This window comes from Gadus macrocephalus, chromosome 9 (assembly GCF_031168955.1).
Source record: "Gadus macrocephalus chromosome 9, ASM3116895v1".
Taxonomy (NCBI): Eukaryota; Metazoa; Chordata; class Actinopteri; order Gadiformes; family Gadidae; genus Gadus; species Gadus macrocephalus.
In genome coordinates this window covers 13,565,367-13,582,112 of record NC_082390.1, presented here as the reverse complement: position 1 = coordinate 13,582,112, position 16,746 = coordinate 13,565,367, and the positions used below count along the sequence as shown (strand labels likewise).

The 16,746-nt window shown below is 44.5% G+C and overlaps 1 protein-coding gene across 3 annotated transcripts in view; it reads left to right on the top strand.

Annotated features, from left to right (window-relative positions):
• tmtc2b (transmembrane O-mannosyltransferase targeting cadherins 2b) overlaps positions 1-16,746 on the top strand; it is a 68,125-nt gene that overhangs the window by 20,219 nt on the left and 31,160 nt on the right. For all 3 annotated transcript variants that reach the window (XM_060060896.1, XM_060060897.1, XM_060060898.1), the window contains exon 2: positions 8,115-8,691. In XM_060060896.1, coding sequence (XP_059916879.1) covers positions 8,115-8,691 — 577 coding nt within the window. The remainder of the gene's footprint in view (positions 1-8,114; positions 8,692-16,746) is intronic.

Below are 16,746 nucleotides of genomic sequence, written 5' to 3'. Positions count from 1 at the left end.
ACTCCTTTTCTTTTTTGTTATCCGCACACAAAGACAATATGCCACCAACAAGTATCCCAGAAATGTGGTGAAAGCAGCCCTCTCATCAACCCCTGTGTGCTTAAGCAAAGAGCGAGGAAAGGAGATATTTGATGATTCAGGTTGTGCGGTTGGTTTTTCCGTTCAGTTAGGTTAATGATGTATGTTAATGAATGTCTCAGGTTGGCATTACAAAGCATATTTATTTTTCAATGTTGGAAAGATTTCACATGAAAAATATTAGAACAGTAGCCAATTTATCAAAGTACGGTTTTACGATGGTGTTGAGGTTAACCATTTGTATTTGCAAACCTGGTTACACGAAGATTGGTGAAAATTGGGCCAACTGAAACCTTTTTTTGTGCTTGAGCAAATGCAGCACCCACATGTTATTCTAAGCATGAGGTTTTGATATTGTAACTTCTACTAAATATAATGTGCTTTCGCCTTCTCCTTTAGGCTGACTTGGCACCCATAAATCCTGCTGTTTATGTGTAGAGCTTATGATGGGATTTACCAAATGCAGGGCAAGCATTTTGATGTGTCACACGCATGTTGGTTCAACTTTCTTTGATCTCGTAGCCCATGCTAATTTCTTAAACTTCTGTTGAGTCTTCTAGGATTTATAACCTTTAAACACGAGAAACACACTCAAGTTAATCCACTATTCCAAAAATTTCTCATCAAGCTTTACTACTCAGGATTGTAATAAAATAAATAGGAAAACCTTTTTTCCATGGAAATGTTGGCGTGCCACTATTTAATTTCTTTCAAACAGACTCAATGTCCAATGGTATCATTATGTAAATACTCTGGACAGGAAATGCAGTATCAAAGCATTTGATTCATGTGCCCAGAAGGGATCATCTCAAACAAACAAATACATAGATGTCCACCTTATTTGATTGATTCTGTAAACCAAATCTCTTGGTTGTTGGTAGTGTAAGGTGTGTTACTGTTGGTTCATCTAGTTGAGGAAATTCCTCAACTACATGAGTAAGGGATGCACAGGAAATCCCAACGCAGTAAAAGCTCACCCACTCAGCACACTGGCCTTGCGGTTTGTACAATGTGGTGGCCGTAAAAGTTTTGTATGCGTAAATGAGCTCTTTAGCAAAAATGCTAATTGGCACCATGTGGAAGACGAAGCGTTTAAAGACATGTTAGAGGTTATTTGGGTTCCTCTCCGACATGGTTGTGGGATTAACGGGCTCTGCAGTCTCACGCCACATCTGCAGCAGGGAGGTATGTGACGTCCTACTATATTTACCAGGAACTTAAGGACACAAAGTCTTTGTCAAATATACTGTATTTGTTTTGTCATTTATTGTAATGGATGGCTGGTCGTTTAGTATGATTACATTTTTTTATGGCACACATCTTTGTTTAACAATCGGTAACTAGTATACAACTTGCTTTTAACCTCATGACAACCCTAAATCAAGAACAGTATGCAATGATTCATGAGGTAAATGGCCCTCCCTCAATGTGACCGGCTTGCCCTGGCGTGAGTAGCTTCTACTCACTCCCAATGTCCCAGAACCACTTACACATACTGGGTGGTTTAACCCCAGTCTGTGAACAACTTCAACCCTGGAGGTACGTGCCTGTACCTCCACTGAGAAAACACCTCAGGGTATACCATTGGCAGATGCATTTTTCCATTATTTCAATTATTACCCGGAGCAAGAGGCCGAATGGTAAAATTTCAAGGAACAAGATTTGGATAGAGGTATGTGTAGACAGGCTAGCCCTGAGGCTATCTAGTTATACCACGCTGTGTTGAAGAACATATGAAAAATTAAGGTTAAGAGGAAGTTATAACTTTATGAAAATTTCTTCATCTTCCTGCTTCTCTGGTCCCCTCAAAGACTCTGCCCTTAAACCTTCTTGCAGTAAACATCAGAGACTTAAGGCTAGTTGGTGGTGTGCTATGATCCCGGGTCTTCCTTCAGGGATGCTGTCCCCCATAAAATGCCCCCCCCCCCCCCCTTTATGTGCAGGGGTGGGGGTGGGGGGGCAGGAGTCGGCGGGCCCCCTTCCTCACTTCCTGGGTGGCGTAGGTCAGACCTCTGGTGGATTTCCCATCCCTGACCCCACTGGCCCCGTCCATTTGGCGGTACTGGCCCACCATATCAGCGGAACACTCTGCTGGGTCAACAGCGCATCTGCCAAGGAGCGAATGATAAAACAGGCCCGGGATGGACCGGGCCAAGAAGTCCTCGCACGCAAGAGAATCCCACCACTCGCTCCTCTGCCTGACCTTGGGACGGAAGAGCTTTGTAAACAGCAGAGAAGGAACAAATCAAACAAATTTATTGCTGTTTGTCTGAAAGGTCAGGGCGTGACAAAGAGTCTCCTGTTGTTGGGGATTCTGGGCGGGCGGCCCCAGACAGAGCAGGCTGCTGCAGCATTAGACACGGCACCGCTGTGACGGAAACTAGCCTGGACCCTGGGTTTGACCCCGGCTCATTATAGCCTTATAGAACTGCGGTTAGTTCAGCAAGTTATAGATTATTTCAACTGTAATGTTGCACATATTTTCAATATTGACAATGTAACAAGCACAAATGCGATAATTCGTCGACATTTCAACTTTTGGGCTTTTTTATTGTCTCCGGATGTTGCCAGCCATTTGTGGCTGTATGTCAATAAAACAGTTTGTGGGCGATCTCAGTAGCCCTACTGTTAGCAAATGAACTAATCCCTCCTGATGATGTTCTGGAACAGAACTTTGTCATGTTTTCCACCATAGAAAATAGATGAGAAAGTCGGATTGGCGATAATGAGACAGTAGGGATGATAAAATGGAAACCGTATGTGGAACAAGGTGATGGAGGTTGAAGCAGTGAGTTAATTCATGTGTATAAAATGGAGAATGCGAGAAGAAGCTTACATAAAACAGAGTTGACCTATCTGCTTGTTGCTGCGCAGGCTCGGCACGGAACATGTTGACAGATTTATTGAGGGCAATAATCACACGGTATATCACCGGCTCTGCAGAGACCCTGCAATCCACCATCTCACCTGGAGTTCAGTAGAACCATGACCATAATCATATGCTAAAACCCAAGCAGGAAAGCAGAATATTTGTCGTTTAAGTAATTGTGTAAATATTTACAACTGATAGAGCATTGTCAAAAAAGTTTAAATGGGCAGTAAATGATCTGTGTTGACCATCGGGCTAGGTGAACCATTGCCTTCTGCATCAATTGATGCTGTAGTTGCAGTCACTTGACCTTTTATCCTTATTTCCTAATGGAGTTTTGATGGTTGACTGGCAGGGTAACACGGGCTGTCTTTGTTTGGCTCAATGTCTGTTGGTCGGCCGACCGGACTGGCTGGTTAGGAGATGACTATGCAGAGACCCCACAACACAAAGAGATTATCCATGATGCCGCGGCGCAGGCCAACGTGCACAGTGAGCTGGAGCAGCCTGCCGTTCTCCAAACCAAAGGTCTGCTCTCACTGTTTTTTTAGCTTCTGTTGCTTGACACAGTGTTATTATTACATTGTGCTTTTAGGCTCCACGGTTCTGTGGACACTAATTTTCCCTACATTTTGCGAATTGAAAATGGTTGAGAGATTGCGATGTAAAGAGATGTTTGAAAGCAAATGTGAACTAAGTTTTGTAAACTGGTTGACCGCTAGATCTACCACTAGAAACTATCTAGAGTTTAAAAGTGTAGTAGAACCTAGATATTTCTCTAGTGTTAACAGGGCCCACGTTACATGGTCACAACACAATACACAATTTCTTTCTGGAAAACGTAATCTATCTCATTTGTTAAATGTTATAAATATGTTGACTGAAATATTTGACGATTGGTCACCTTTTTATACAAATAATATTCCAAAAAAGTGAATGATGGACAAAACCTTAGCCGGCCCACCCACTATCTTCCAAGTGTCTATCTTCCAAACACCGGCCCTGAAAGGGCCGGTGTTTACTACCCTTTTGTCTCTTTGTGTTTTCCAAAATTATGTTTAATGCTTTATTATTAAAATTGTTACTTTTTTTTGCAGTGTTTTGCTCGACTCCTTTATCGTACGCTAGGTTGTCTTTTTATCGTTGATTTTCTGAAACTGATCGTTGATCAGTTTCAAGTTGCATGATATTTTAAAACTATTGTTTAAGCTTTTATTACAGAAACCGCACACAATAGGGGCTATCGATGATGAATTCCAATTTCTGATACAACGGCAGCCTCATCTCAAATTCATATCGGTGCTGTTGAGGAAGAATCCTGGTTTCAATTTCCCTTGGCAGTACCCTGCCTCATCTCCTTCACGGTACCAAGGCCTCCATCCCATCATTACCACGACAACATGGGGACAGAAAACCAATCAAATTTCTCTTTGGGCTTCCATAACCATTTCACGGGGTCTGATGTTGGATTCTCTGCTAGAAACAGGCTGTTCCTCCAGCCTTTGGTTGTGGATGCTTTCGGGGCCAAGGAGGTCCAGTTGCTGTCAGAACCAGCACACATCCATAGTAGTGGACCTTAGTATTTTGGTATGCCAAAGAAGTTGGCTATTGTGAATCACCACTGTATCATCTGTATGGAGAACAAGTAGTACACCAATGTCTTGGAAAAATTAAAATGTTCCTCGAGGAAGCCATGTAGTCAACAGAATGTTTTAAAATACTGGCACTGGCTGCTGCGCTGCTTCCAGGAGCTATTTTGGAAGTGTTGCCTTTCCTTTTGTGAAGCGTGCTGAAGTAACGGATCGTCGGCAGGGGGATTCGGAGCACGCAGAGTTAGGCACGCAGAGTCCGATATGCACACCGCCTGCGAGGTGTGCTTGGGGAATCTCGACTTACACTTCATTGAAAATATTGTCCTTAATACTGTAATACCGTAATTATGTAACTTGTGTGCATACTGAGTAAACCATAAGAATTCCAGCTGGGACCAACGACGTTCATATCTGGCTACTGTCGTCTAGACAGATTTCAGGGTTATGTCTTTCTTTTTAAATATATTTCCTCAAATGCATGTGGAGAAAAAACGAACTCGAATTCAGAATTTGATATAGTAGTACAGAACTTGAGTACATAAACACGTCAACAGTAATCGTATGGCTGCTGCACACAGCCATGTTACAGATGAACATGAAAAAACGAATAGGAGCCTTTGTTTGTTGTGTTCCCGACGATAAGCATCTAGACTGCTGGGCGGGACGGAGCAGAGCATTAGGGTATGAAGGAGAGACTGATGAGACGGTGGAAGACATGGGGCCGCTCACTGTCTGCTGTCTGCCTTGTGATCCCCCCCCCCCCCCGAGCCGCTCCTCTGGGAGCCGGCACACAAGCGTGCGGTCTCGCATGGAATGTGCTCCCGGCTGGAAAAGGTTTGCCGTTCCCTGAGAGGTCCTCTGTCGCTAGCTCCCTGGCCGGCCACAGAAATTCAATATTCCCCCTCAAAGGGCGGGTTGAGCCCGGGACTGGAGGGAGGGTCTGATGGGGCTGCAGCATGTGAAGCAGGGGATCGGTGGGTGAACCAACCCTGGGAGGACCTGGTAATGGTCCCGGTGGCTCTGTCATGTGGTCGCATGTGGTCGTTCCACGGTGGGCGGATGCAGTTCACTGGCTCTTGAGTAGCTGTTGCTGGATGGGTTGAAGAAGTTACTATGCTTTATTTTTCCTCATTTCTCTTTCCGCCTTCTCTATATTCATTTATTTTCACCCAAAATGCTCGCCTGTCAACCACAGTGCTGGCTTGTCTCTGTGACATGTACAGACAATAAGAGGTAAATCACATACCCAGTGACCCCAGAATCCAGAAAGGCTGTAACCGATGGTTGGCTTTACAGCGACTGGCATCGCTGCATGCCTGTGTTGCACTGCCAACAGTATATGCTGTGGGTTTTTAAGGCAATATATATTGTATCTGCTGCTCCCACTGGCTGCAGCACCACAGGATGAAATGGAAAAACAGTGCACTTGTCTCCAAAATGTCTTAGCGACGTAATTGAACCATAATGCCTCTTATGTGAGCATCCTGCGGTGAAAGGAAGATTTAATTTGACAAATGGGCCAGAGAAAGTATACCGGCACATCTGAGTCATGAAGTGCAGCTAAGCTAGCGGCTCAGTCCCTGCCAGTCTGACCTGAGAGGCCACGGCAACCCAATCATCTGCTGCTCACTGACAGGCAAGGCCTTTCTATTATAGCCCAGCTGATTATGTCTGTGGCGCTGCCAACCGCCTCAGGTGGGATAGCATTCACTGCCTCTCTCATCCAGAACAAAACCCACTATTGAAACCCACCTCTGTCTCTCTTTGGTCATTTCTTTAGGCTGGGTAATCCCTGTTCCCTCTCTAGACCGTCTGACTTCACTCAGTTTCACAGCATTTTCCCTTTTGTATTTTTACAATGTAAAATGCAATATCTAAAAAGGAAGTGTTTAATAAGCAATCAGTTCGATACTGAACTAATTGCTCTGCATGTAGGTTCGTTAAAACTAATAAATAACCCTCTGATTTGTTTGACAATTATTGACTTTCACTTTACCTACCTGTTTGTCATGAAACTAATCATGACCACCAGTAGAGTGAAGTCCTCGGGGTCTGGAGGACCACGAGGAAGTGCATACCCCTGGCCCTGGCTGGTGGACCCCGTCTTAAGACTTCACACATCCTTTAGCTACCCTTCTCTCCCTGCTCCCCTTTCAGTAAAAACGGCTCATCCGCAAGCTAACATCAACGGGCCATTTTGACATCAGGATCTAAGGCTGTAACTAGCTTATTGCAGAGATGGTATTATCACATTTTGTTCCTGCTATGTGCCTAGAATGCTACTGCGGCTAAGGGTGTGGTGCCCTTACTTAATCCCTAAGTCTACAGCTGTAAGAGCTTTGGCTACAGTGGTGAAAAGGCTCAAATCTTGAAGCTCACCCTCTGATTTTCTGTGTGAGAATGCCACTTGACCACACTCTCGAGGGAAGCTGAAAGCAAACTCAGGATCTGTTATTGCAACCTATACTTTCTGCTCAGCCCGCGCAGGCAAAGAATAGCTGTAAGTCTCTCTCCTTTCTGGAGGAGCAAGGGCTGGTTCCGCCAATGGATTATACGATTGTATGATAAACAATTTTTTTCGTCCTTTTATGTTGAACATCGCTGCGATTGTATATTAACTAATTAGAAATCTGGAGGCTTACTAAGACTGTACACGTATGTCAAAATTGTTTTTGTTAGAGAGCAACTAATTAAAAAAATGTATTCGCATCTAGGTTGATTATTTTTTTTCATCTCTAGCCAGTGAATACATTTGTTTCACCTATCTTTCAGGTATCTTTGTCATGGTCACCATAGTCAATGTTTATGTTGTTGGACAGGGCAGAAGTTATCACCTGTTACTCAACGCATAGTCTTCTTATTGCATCCATAGTGGTGAACTACAATTATAGACCTGTAATTATCGCTATGTTGTATGATCACGTAACATTGATCTTTAATCTACGTAGCAGTCAACGCTACAAGGCAATGTTTACTTGCACAGCAGGACATGAATAATGGATAACCAGAATTTGTGCAGTTGTATCACAGTTTCTCCAAAAGAGTTATAGACGCATGTCTTACAGGGAAAGGTCCAATACTAATGTCGCCAAAACATGAATGTAATGCATGTAATGAAGGATGTACAGCAATTTATCATTATACCATTCGCTACACAAATTTACACTTTGATTGGTAATAAAATAGAATAATTGAATCCTCTAATTATTAGGGATATTTTGGTGAAAGGACAGAGCATAAGCTTGTCTTCACGACACGATTGACTGTTCCATTGTTTCACTAAATTTCGCCTTGTGGCTGAGGTGAATAGTTTTTCCAGTTTCGTCATTTTCTTTTGCATTTTGGCATGTTTTATTCGCTACACGTCAGGTGTAAATTGACCTTTAGACTTAGCCCATTCCAGAAATCTGATATGGTTCGGTAGAAAACCGGCATTGTCAACAACATTGATCATTTGCTTGGGAGGGTTATCCTGAAGCCTGCTGTCATACATTGACTCATTGACTCTCCGCACCTAGCTTCCCAGTGGTATCGCGTGTTTCAAAGGACTAACCGTCTTACTTGTCTCATTCCAGCCGCGCGATCAAGACCAACCAGGACCTGCTGCCCGAGACCCCCTGGGCCAACATATTCTACGACGACTTCTGGGGCACGCTCCTCACGCACAGCGGCAGCCACAAGTCCTACCGCCCGCTGTGCACCCTGTCCTTCCGTCTCAACCACGCCCTGGGCGGGCTGGACCCGCGGGGCTACCACCTGGTCAACGTGGCCTTCCACGGGGCCGTGACGGGCCTCTTCACCCTGCTGGCCCGCCTGCTGCTGGGCCGGGGACCCTGGAGCCTGCTGGCCGGGCTGCTGTTCGCCTCGCACCCCGTCCACACCGAGGCGGTGGCCGGCGTGGTGGGCCGCGCCGACATGGGGGCCGCGCTCTTCTTTCTGCTCTCTCTGCTGTGTTACGTGCGCCACTGCGGGCTCAGGGGCCGCGAGGGGCCCCGGGGCCCCGGCGTCTGGCTCCTGGGGAGCCTGGGCCTGGCGGCCTGCAGCATGCTGTGGAAGGAGCAGGGGGTGACGGTGCTGGCGGTGTCGGCGCTCTACGAGCTGTGCGTCTTCCACCGGCTGACTCTGCGCCAGGTGGTCACGCTGCTCTACAAGGTAAACCGCGGGTGCTCGCCGCGACGGCTCTGGTTTCACATGCGATCGCTGAGTTGTGTCTGGCAGGACCCTGCAGGATCGCGAGCAGGGATCCATGGGCCTGTTTCGATTTAATGGAAGGGAAAAATAACATTTATGTACGGCCAGCTGTGAAATATGGCTTCTACATGTATTTTTTCCTTTCAAACCTTTATTTACACTCGTAGGGCATTGAGGTTTCCCTCATTTACAATGACGACGAGTTTTACAGCAAGGGACATGCATAAAACAGAAATGACCAATAAAAAATAGCAAAACAAATCAAAAATCAAAAAAAACATCTAAAAACCATTGCAATTTGATGAGGTGAGATGAAACATCAATATATATGAACATAAGAATAAGAAAGCAAATGATTAGGTTAGCTTTCTGTTCAGGCAATCATTATCTCACTCTGTCTCAAAATCATCTTAAAACCCCTTGTCGTGAGATAGGTTTATGTCTGCTTGATTGTATCCTGCTTATGATCAGTCCCCAATAACTCAGCCAGATAAATTTGTCTTAAAACCTAATTTGCCATAAAGAATTGAATGACAAATTACTATAAAAGTTAATGATCGAGATTTTATAGACATTTTGATCTTTCTATTTTGATCTCTATCAGAGTACGGTAGTAGTTTTAAACCCAAACAAGAGATTTGGAACACGATTTGATTTAGTTTCCAAGAGCATAGGTTATTTATGTTTACGGCTTGCTGTCCAATGGATTTGACATCCATAACTCTTCACCCATTACCCTACACCCAGCAGAGACAAAGTCAATAAAACCCGGCCTTCAGATAAGCCAATGTGAATATAGCTCTCTGGTGCAGCCAACCAAAGGACACTGCTTTCTGCTCAGTTGTTTAGGACATGCAGAGTCTAGAGGGGCCAGAGTGAGACAGCGGATAGTGATGGTTGAGAGAAAAATGAGGAGTCGTGAATGGAGTGTGATAATACGAATGGAATAAAGGAGCAAATAGTGCCCATGTCATCCAGTTCTGGACCTGATAGGGAGCTGCGTCTTCCTGCCTCATGAGTTGGGGCTCATCTCTGGAGAAGGGCCTGTCCATTGAGGCAGACAGGTCTTCTTAATGCCTTGACAGGCGTGTCTGGGCCAGACAGAAACGGGCCGAGAGGGATGCAGTAGATGATACCTCGTAGCCGACACATTTCCAAAGTTTGATTGAAAACCAACCAGCCTCCAATATACGCACACATACGCACATACGCTCAGACTCACAGACACTACCAATCACTCACTCACATGCACACACACTTTAGACCCAACTGTCGGGGAGACAGTTTGGCCCGGTGGTTGGCTGGGTTTCTGAGCGGGAGCCGCGCCTATTGAAGTCTTTCATGGTTTGCCACTGTGGTTCACTAGTTTGGCAGGAGAGGCCGAGGAACATCAGGAATTGCATATAAGGCAGCAAATTAAATGACTTCTTTGGCAACACTTCTCCAACAATAGTGTGGGGCTTCTGATTTGATTCACATTCCTGCACACTCAAAAGCACACTTTACATATTTGAAAAAGTAAAAGTCAAGTTTGAATGCAAAGTAATGGTTTCAAGGTGAAGACAATGAATGGCGCAAACGTGAAGGAAACTTATGCAGCGACGAAGATATGAGGGCTGCATAAGCGGCACAGAACGGCACAAAGACAGATTCCTCTGCGTCGCTGCTGCAGGGACTGCAGCCCTATGTGCGGAGATGCTAAAATTTAGTGTTTTCCCCCCCGAGAAAGAAAAATAAATGCCATTTCCGTTGGTATTGGGAACGTGAACCCGAAGAGGGTTTTCCACAGCGTGTGATTTGGCCTCACCACTGGTACCGTAAGGGAGAACCCTTTGACAGATCACTGTCATCATCTGCTCAACCTGCCAGGGCCCCAAGGTTCCTCGTCCTCTTGTTTTGTCTCTCGCTGCTGCGTTCTTCTCCTTCTGATCTCAGCGGCGACCCAAGGCCGTGTGTAACCTGATCTCACGTATTTATATCAGTCCCACTGACGGCGGGCCGCCATGGTCGTCTATGTTTTCGTCTCTGGCTGTATTATCCGCTGGGTCTCTCATTCGCTCTCTTAGATGACAATACTAACAATCATATATCATACATGAAACATGGGACTAGATGGAAGAGAGGGCAGCGGACCCGATCGGTTTGAGCTCGGTTCTGCCAGGATATCCTCCGATATGTCATTCAGAGCAGGTCAGAACGGTCCATTAAAGAAATTTGAACTTGGATAGAAACGAGGCATATAACTAATAATTGGAATGTGCTGCAGCCTGCTGATTACAGATGAGCTGGATCTTTTTCGATGCACTCAAGGTCGGAATTTGGAAGCCCAGACAGGACCAGGTATCACCTTAACTAGTTTAAATTCTTATTAGTAAAGGGGTGTGATGGGACTTATCCCAATTTGGCTCTCAGACCGTTACATCTTTGATTGAATCTGCTCCAAGTTTTATTATCGTTTATAATTATCTGCAAATATGAGTTGCTGTGCTTGTGGCTCTGGTCTGTCTTGAAGGACGTGCCCTCAGGACTATTCAACACTGCACCTCTACCTATTATTCTGGCTGTCCGTTGTTTGAAGTCAAGTAAGGACGTGATGATGACAATATGCTCAAATATAGTGGTGAAAGTAGTACTTGCATACTGTTTTATTTGTCGTGGTTTAAATGATGCAACAAATTTGTGTCTGAGCATAATGTTATTAATTATGAGTTTATGCATGATGTGTCCACAGATTATTTTAATTGTTTAATCAGTATAAATTCACTTAAGGTGTGAAATTTGTTGTGTTTTAAATACTTTGGAAAAACATAAAGATGTACATTGTTGCCCACTGCTCGAAGTAGTTTCATCCCTACTGAGATATATTTATAGAAAACTGAATCATGATCAGGTTCATTAATGTTACCCAGTCGGCCTAAAAACTCATTTTATTCTTCATGTCTCTTAAACTCCAGGAACAAAGGTAATCTGCAGATAATATTACAAGAACTTGTATACACTCTTGCTGCGGTTGTGGTCTCACGCTGGTAGTGTGTGTGTCTCTGTGATTTTCACTTGCCGTTGTCCTGCTTTTATTTTTGTGCCAAGGTTCTGGATAAGTGACACGCATAGCTTTTCACACCTTGCCTCCTGATGTGCACGCAAGTTTAAGATTAATCCAAGAAGATCCAATAAAGCATGAAACAATAGTGGTAGAACATTGAGGGCCTACAGCCTTGGACTAGTTGGACTAGACACAGCCCTAGTATACAGCATTGAGCTTCTACAGCCTACACTCCATCAGTGGACCAGACACAGCCCTAGTACGGAGCTTTGAGCTCCTACAGCCTAACAGGCCTCCATCAGTAGTTCCTCCATCAGTGGACTAAGCACAGCCCTATTATTCGCAACTCTCGATCTTCACCTCTCATGATGGTGTACATTCATGAGCATTTGCATGCGAGTACATCATTGTCGCACACCAACCTTATAAAACCCTGAATAACATATAAACATGGACCTTTCTGTAGGACGATGCAGTGGAATCATTGAATGTTTTCCATTCTGTCAGAAACTCAAGGCTTAGACTTGCAAGTTAATGTAATTTTTCCTTCTCATCATGTGTAATTTCTTGCTTTTTCGAAAGCGGAGATTAAATGTGATATTTTTTCCCCATGTAGCTGTTATGTATTATTAATGAAGCTATGAGAATAAGCTTTTGTTGTATCTTAAAGCATATGCCTTCAGTTCCTAGTATCTACCAATTGTTATAGCCACCTACTATTACATTGTTAACGATAATTACTACCACTCTTAATGTGGAAAAACAACGTGTTTTTAAGAGCCAGTTTGCCGACAGCGTTTGCTCATAAGGCTTATTTCTGTTATGGGATTCTACAGTTAGACGACAATTAGTGTAGCTCATTTAGAAATTAAATGCATTTCACTCTGGTCCCAGGGGCGGTTCCTGAACATAACGTGTTAAACAGTTCTCCAGAGGACCTGGCATTTCCATTTGAGCATTATGGGTGTTTTTCCATTGTTAGACTGAAAAAAGATAAAGAAAACGGATCTGTTAGCTGTAGTTTGAGGTAAATATTTGGACAACCTGGTGACACGAACTTTGGACTACATTGAAATACCTGGCTTTTTTGGTCGTGACTAGTGTTGTGATATTATCTTTCTTTTGGTTTGTTCACTTTCTATGTTGTGAAGCAAAAGATCAGAAAACCCATCATCTTTGTTTGTGAATGTTGACCGACATTCGTTTTGCTTCTTCCCCAAACACTGTTCTGGTGGAGAAACCGGAGACTTGACAACCATGGCGACTTGTAACACTTTCGCACAAAACTGTGCGTGTTGAGTCCGTGTAGACCTGAGTCGTCCGTGTAGATGTGAGTCAGCATCTCCTCCGGACTGCCTGGATGGAAGCCTCTCTGAATCCCCGCAGTACAATGTAGAAACATGATGCTGTGCGACTGTCACCGGACAAAGAGGAGTCGCAGTGACGTGAGTGTGATGGCGTGCGAGCAGATGGTGGACTGTGACGGTGAGGTCATCTTTTTAGCAGTGTGTTATGAGCCCACCCTGAGGATAGACTTCACAATGTTTTTCCAACATGCAGCAGCTTTCAGCTCAGGGTTTATACTGTTTGTCCAGCTTACAATTAAAAATGACTTATTTTTTATTTGTAGCCAGAACCAGCTGTGCTATACAGGCACAGTAATATTGTGTTATCGCTGAGTCATCTTCTTTGCATCTTTCCTATCGACCACACAGTGCAGGTGCTGGTGCAAGGTCAGCACTCACGTGTGATCTAGGAGGGGGGTGATGATAGGTTTGGAGCGTTAACATGGGCTGAGCTCAGGGGTTGGTATGGTGATGGTAGGGTTTGAGCGTTAACATGGGCTCTGGTGTTTCAGAGTCCCGTAGTGGAACCAGCAGGCTAGGCTCTGATTGTTAGAGATGAGGAGGGGGGGAGGGAAATGGATAATGCTAAACGGAAGCCCCCCCCCCCCCCCCTCTTCACTCTCCATTCCCTGTGAGGAATGAGAAAAGTATAGAGCGGGAGGCTACAGCTATTACAGGTTGTAGGGCGAAGAGTGTTCCGATGAGTTGTAGGCCCTGAATACAAAGGAGACCTCCTCCTAGTCCTTCTGCGCGGTTCCACGGAGGTGGAGGCTCTGCTCCACCCGGGGCTTCACAGAAGGTGGCTCCATGCTCTAATGGCTTCTGTCACGTGTGATGGAGTGGGCCTGGTGGGATCAGCGGTGCCCCCTACCCTCCCCTACCTGTCTCCCACCGGGGGGGGGGGGGCACTCGTGCGCTGGCACTCGTCCGCATTGGGAAATGTTTTGTCCTGGTAGCCATGCATAATTCATTCACATCTAAAAAAAATAATAATAAAAGAGGAGAGACAGATGGGTATAGTTTTGTCAACCAGCAAAGCTCTGTTTTGCCTTGTTATCATAACAGAATATGTGATAATTGGCGGAAGCAACGTGCAAGGAAATGGATGGAAATGGGGCACAGTTAGGTTTGCCTCCAACTCTCTTATCTACCGAATAACGTAAGGAGGACGAGTAGCACTGCGTCAATATGCGTACTGGCTTTGATGTTATGCTTTTCCCTGGTCTTTTGCAATTTAATTGAAACTGATGTGTAATTTGTTACTATATATGCATATGCAATGCTGGGTGACATGCAAATAACTTTCCATCTTCGATATTTCTCAAATGTCCTGCTAAAACCGGTTTAGCTCGACAACTTTTTTGAGAAAATTTGACTTATGCCTTTTGCTTTAAGTGAATAATTACTATGAAAGTAAGTACGCTGGGCACGTTATTCCCAAATGTAGGATGGAAAAGTGTGGCTTTAAGTTGGCTCGGTGTGCAGCATTTTCCTTTTCCCATCCAGTGAGGTGGTCGGCGGGGCAGCCTTGAGACGGAGTCTGAGTGGTTCAGTCTTCTCCTGGAGAAACCTCTCAGCCATAGTTGTGATTCCTCTCACGCAGTATTTCAGGAAGGACCACCGCAGAGAGGTCTTGTTACGCTCCCGGGAGTACCTCGCGCGCACACACACACACACACACACACACACACACACACACACACACACACACACACACACACACACACACACACACACACACACACACACACACACACACACACACACACACACACACACACACACACACACACACACACACACACACACACACACACACCCCTCCATGCAGAGCCAGACAGAGGTGGACAAAATGTGTAAAGCCAGAGAGAAAATCAGAAGCATGGAGAGGACCTGAAAACAATGGGAGATGCATGGGGAGGGGGGCATGAACCAGTGACGGGAGTACCCAAGTGTAGCAGACATGGAGATAGAAAGAAATAGATTAAGGCTGCAGGAGAACCTGCCCCGGATAATCCAGAGACGGTGTTCTGTCTGATGGGCCCTTGGTCAGACATGTTGTCACTCTGGATGAACTCTGTAGCACTCTGTTAACCACTGGAAGCTCTATTTTAAGACGGGCATTGCAGACATGCTAGCGGTTAAAAGCATTGCTGTGCAATCGCCAAAAGAAACCCCAAGACTGTATTTAATGCTGGGTGTTTCCTCCGCCTCGTTGCTCTGTTGATATATTATATTTTTGCTGTTTTTTTATTTTCTGTTATAAAAAATGTTGTGTTTTTTTTTTTTTTTCAGGGTAAACTGTCAGATAACATTAGGCTGAAAGGGAGTGTTTTTATTGGAGAAGTTCAATCTAATGATTATTGCCAATTTGTTCAGTCAAGCTATACCATTATATTAGTCTCACAAATGAGACTTTAGATTAACATCTAAAGTCTGATCATGGCAGACAAGCTCAAATCTGGGTCAACGGGGCGTTTCGCTTTCTTTCGCTTCATATTTGTTTCAACTAATCATGTAGCTGGAGGCGTGGCTTTGTAACCTCATAATTGGCGAACAAAAAAACCAGCCAGCAGTAGTGAACAGTAAAGAAGTGTCTGTAAAGGTTTCAAATCAAACCCTTGTAGATAAGCCACTGGAGAATTATGCTTATTAAAATCTGCTTCTGAAAGCCTCAAGTCTTCTTCGTAGAAAGGTAACGGGAAACTAGGCCTAACTCCGGCCCTTGTGTTTGATGGTTTTTCGGCCCAGGCTCTGTGCAGAAGTTTTGCTATAACATGTTGGGAGTGCTGGATCCGACATTTCCATTTTATTTATGTCACCTAAAGCTCTGTGGAGTTCATCAGCAGCCCCCCAGCCTCTAGAACAGAAGTTGAACTACAGCACAACGCTTTAAGACTGAGTGATTAACGAGTTGTCTGGGAGCGACCGGCTCGTTTACTTAGTTTATTGCAACAGTATTTGTGACAAGCTGCTGTGTGGCACTTTCACCTTCAGTCTGACATTGAGGGCTAAATAGTCTTTGGGGTGAAACCACTTATCACTTTAACTTGAAAGGAGAAATGTATTTCTTCTTTCACATTAAAGCTATATCGGTCGGTCTATCAACTGCAATCTATTCTGATGTGGGCGTACTAGGGGTCACACAGATTTTACCCTATTTATGGTTAATGAAAAACTTCTTTAGGCAGTTCAATGTAAGCCCAGAGAAACTGTCCAAAGCATGATCAATATGGATATGATGTGTTATCAATAAATGAATGATAACGCATGAACTACTTTCTGACTTCACAATACAGCTAGTTGTGAAAAATATAGATTTCAAAACGCAATGCAGTATGGAGGGTTCCACTCGACTCAGACTCAAGTCAAGCTAGGCTACGAAATAAGCCTAGCCTATTTCGTATTCTCTGTCACCCCTCATTTTTCAATTTCCAGTATCTGCTCCCAAGATCTCAGATTGATTTCACACAGGAGCCAGGGTCCAAGGTCCATTGCCAGCCCATCTTGAACGTCTTCCTTAAATCCCAGATTCATTAGTAATCTCTAGGCATGCAGGGGGAAGCAGAGGCAATATGAGTTGCAGTACCCTGGCTGGAGTCCAGGGCTTGTGTTGATGTACCAAGA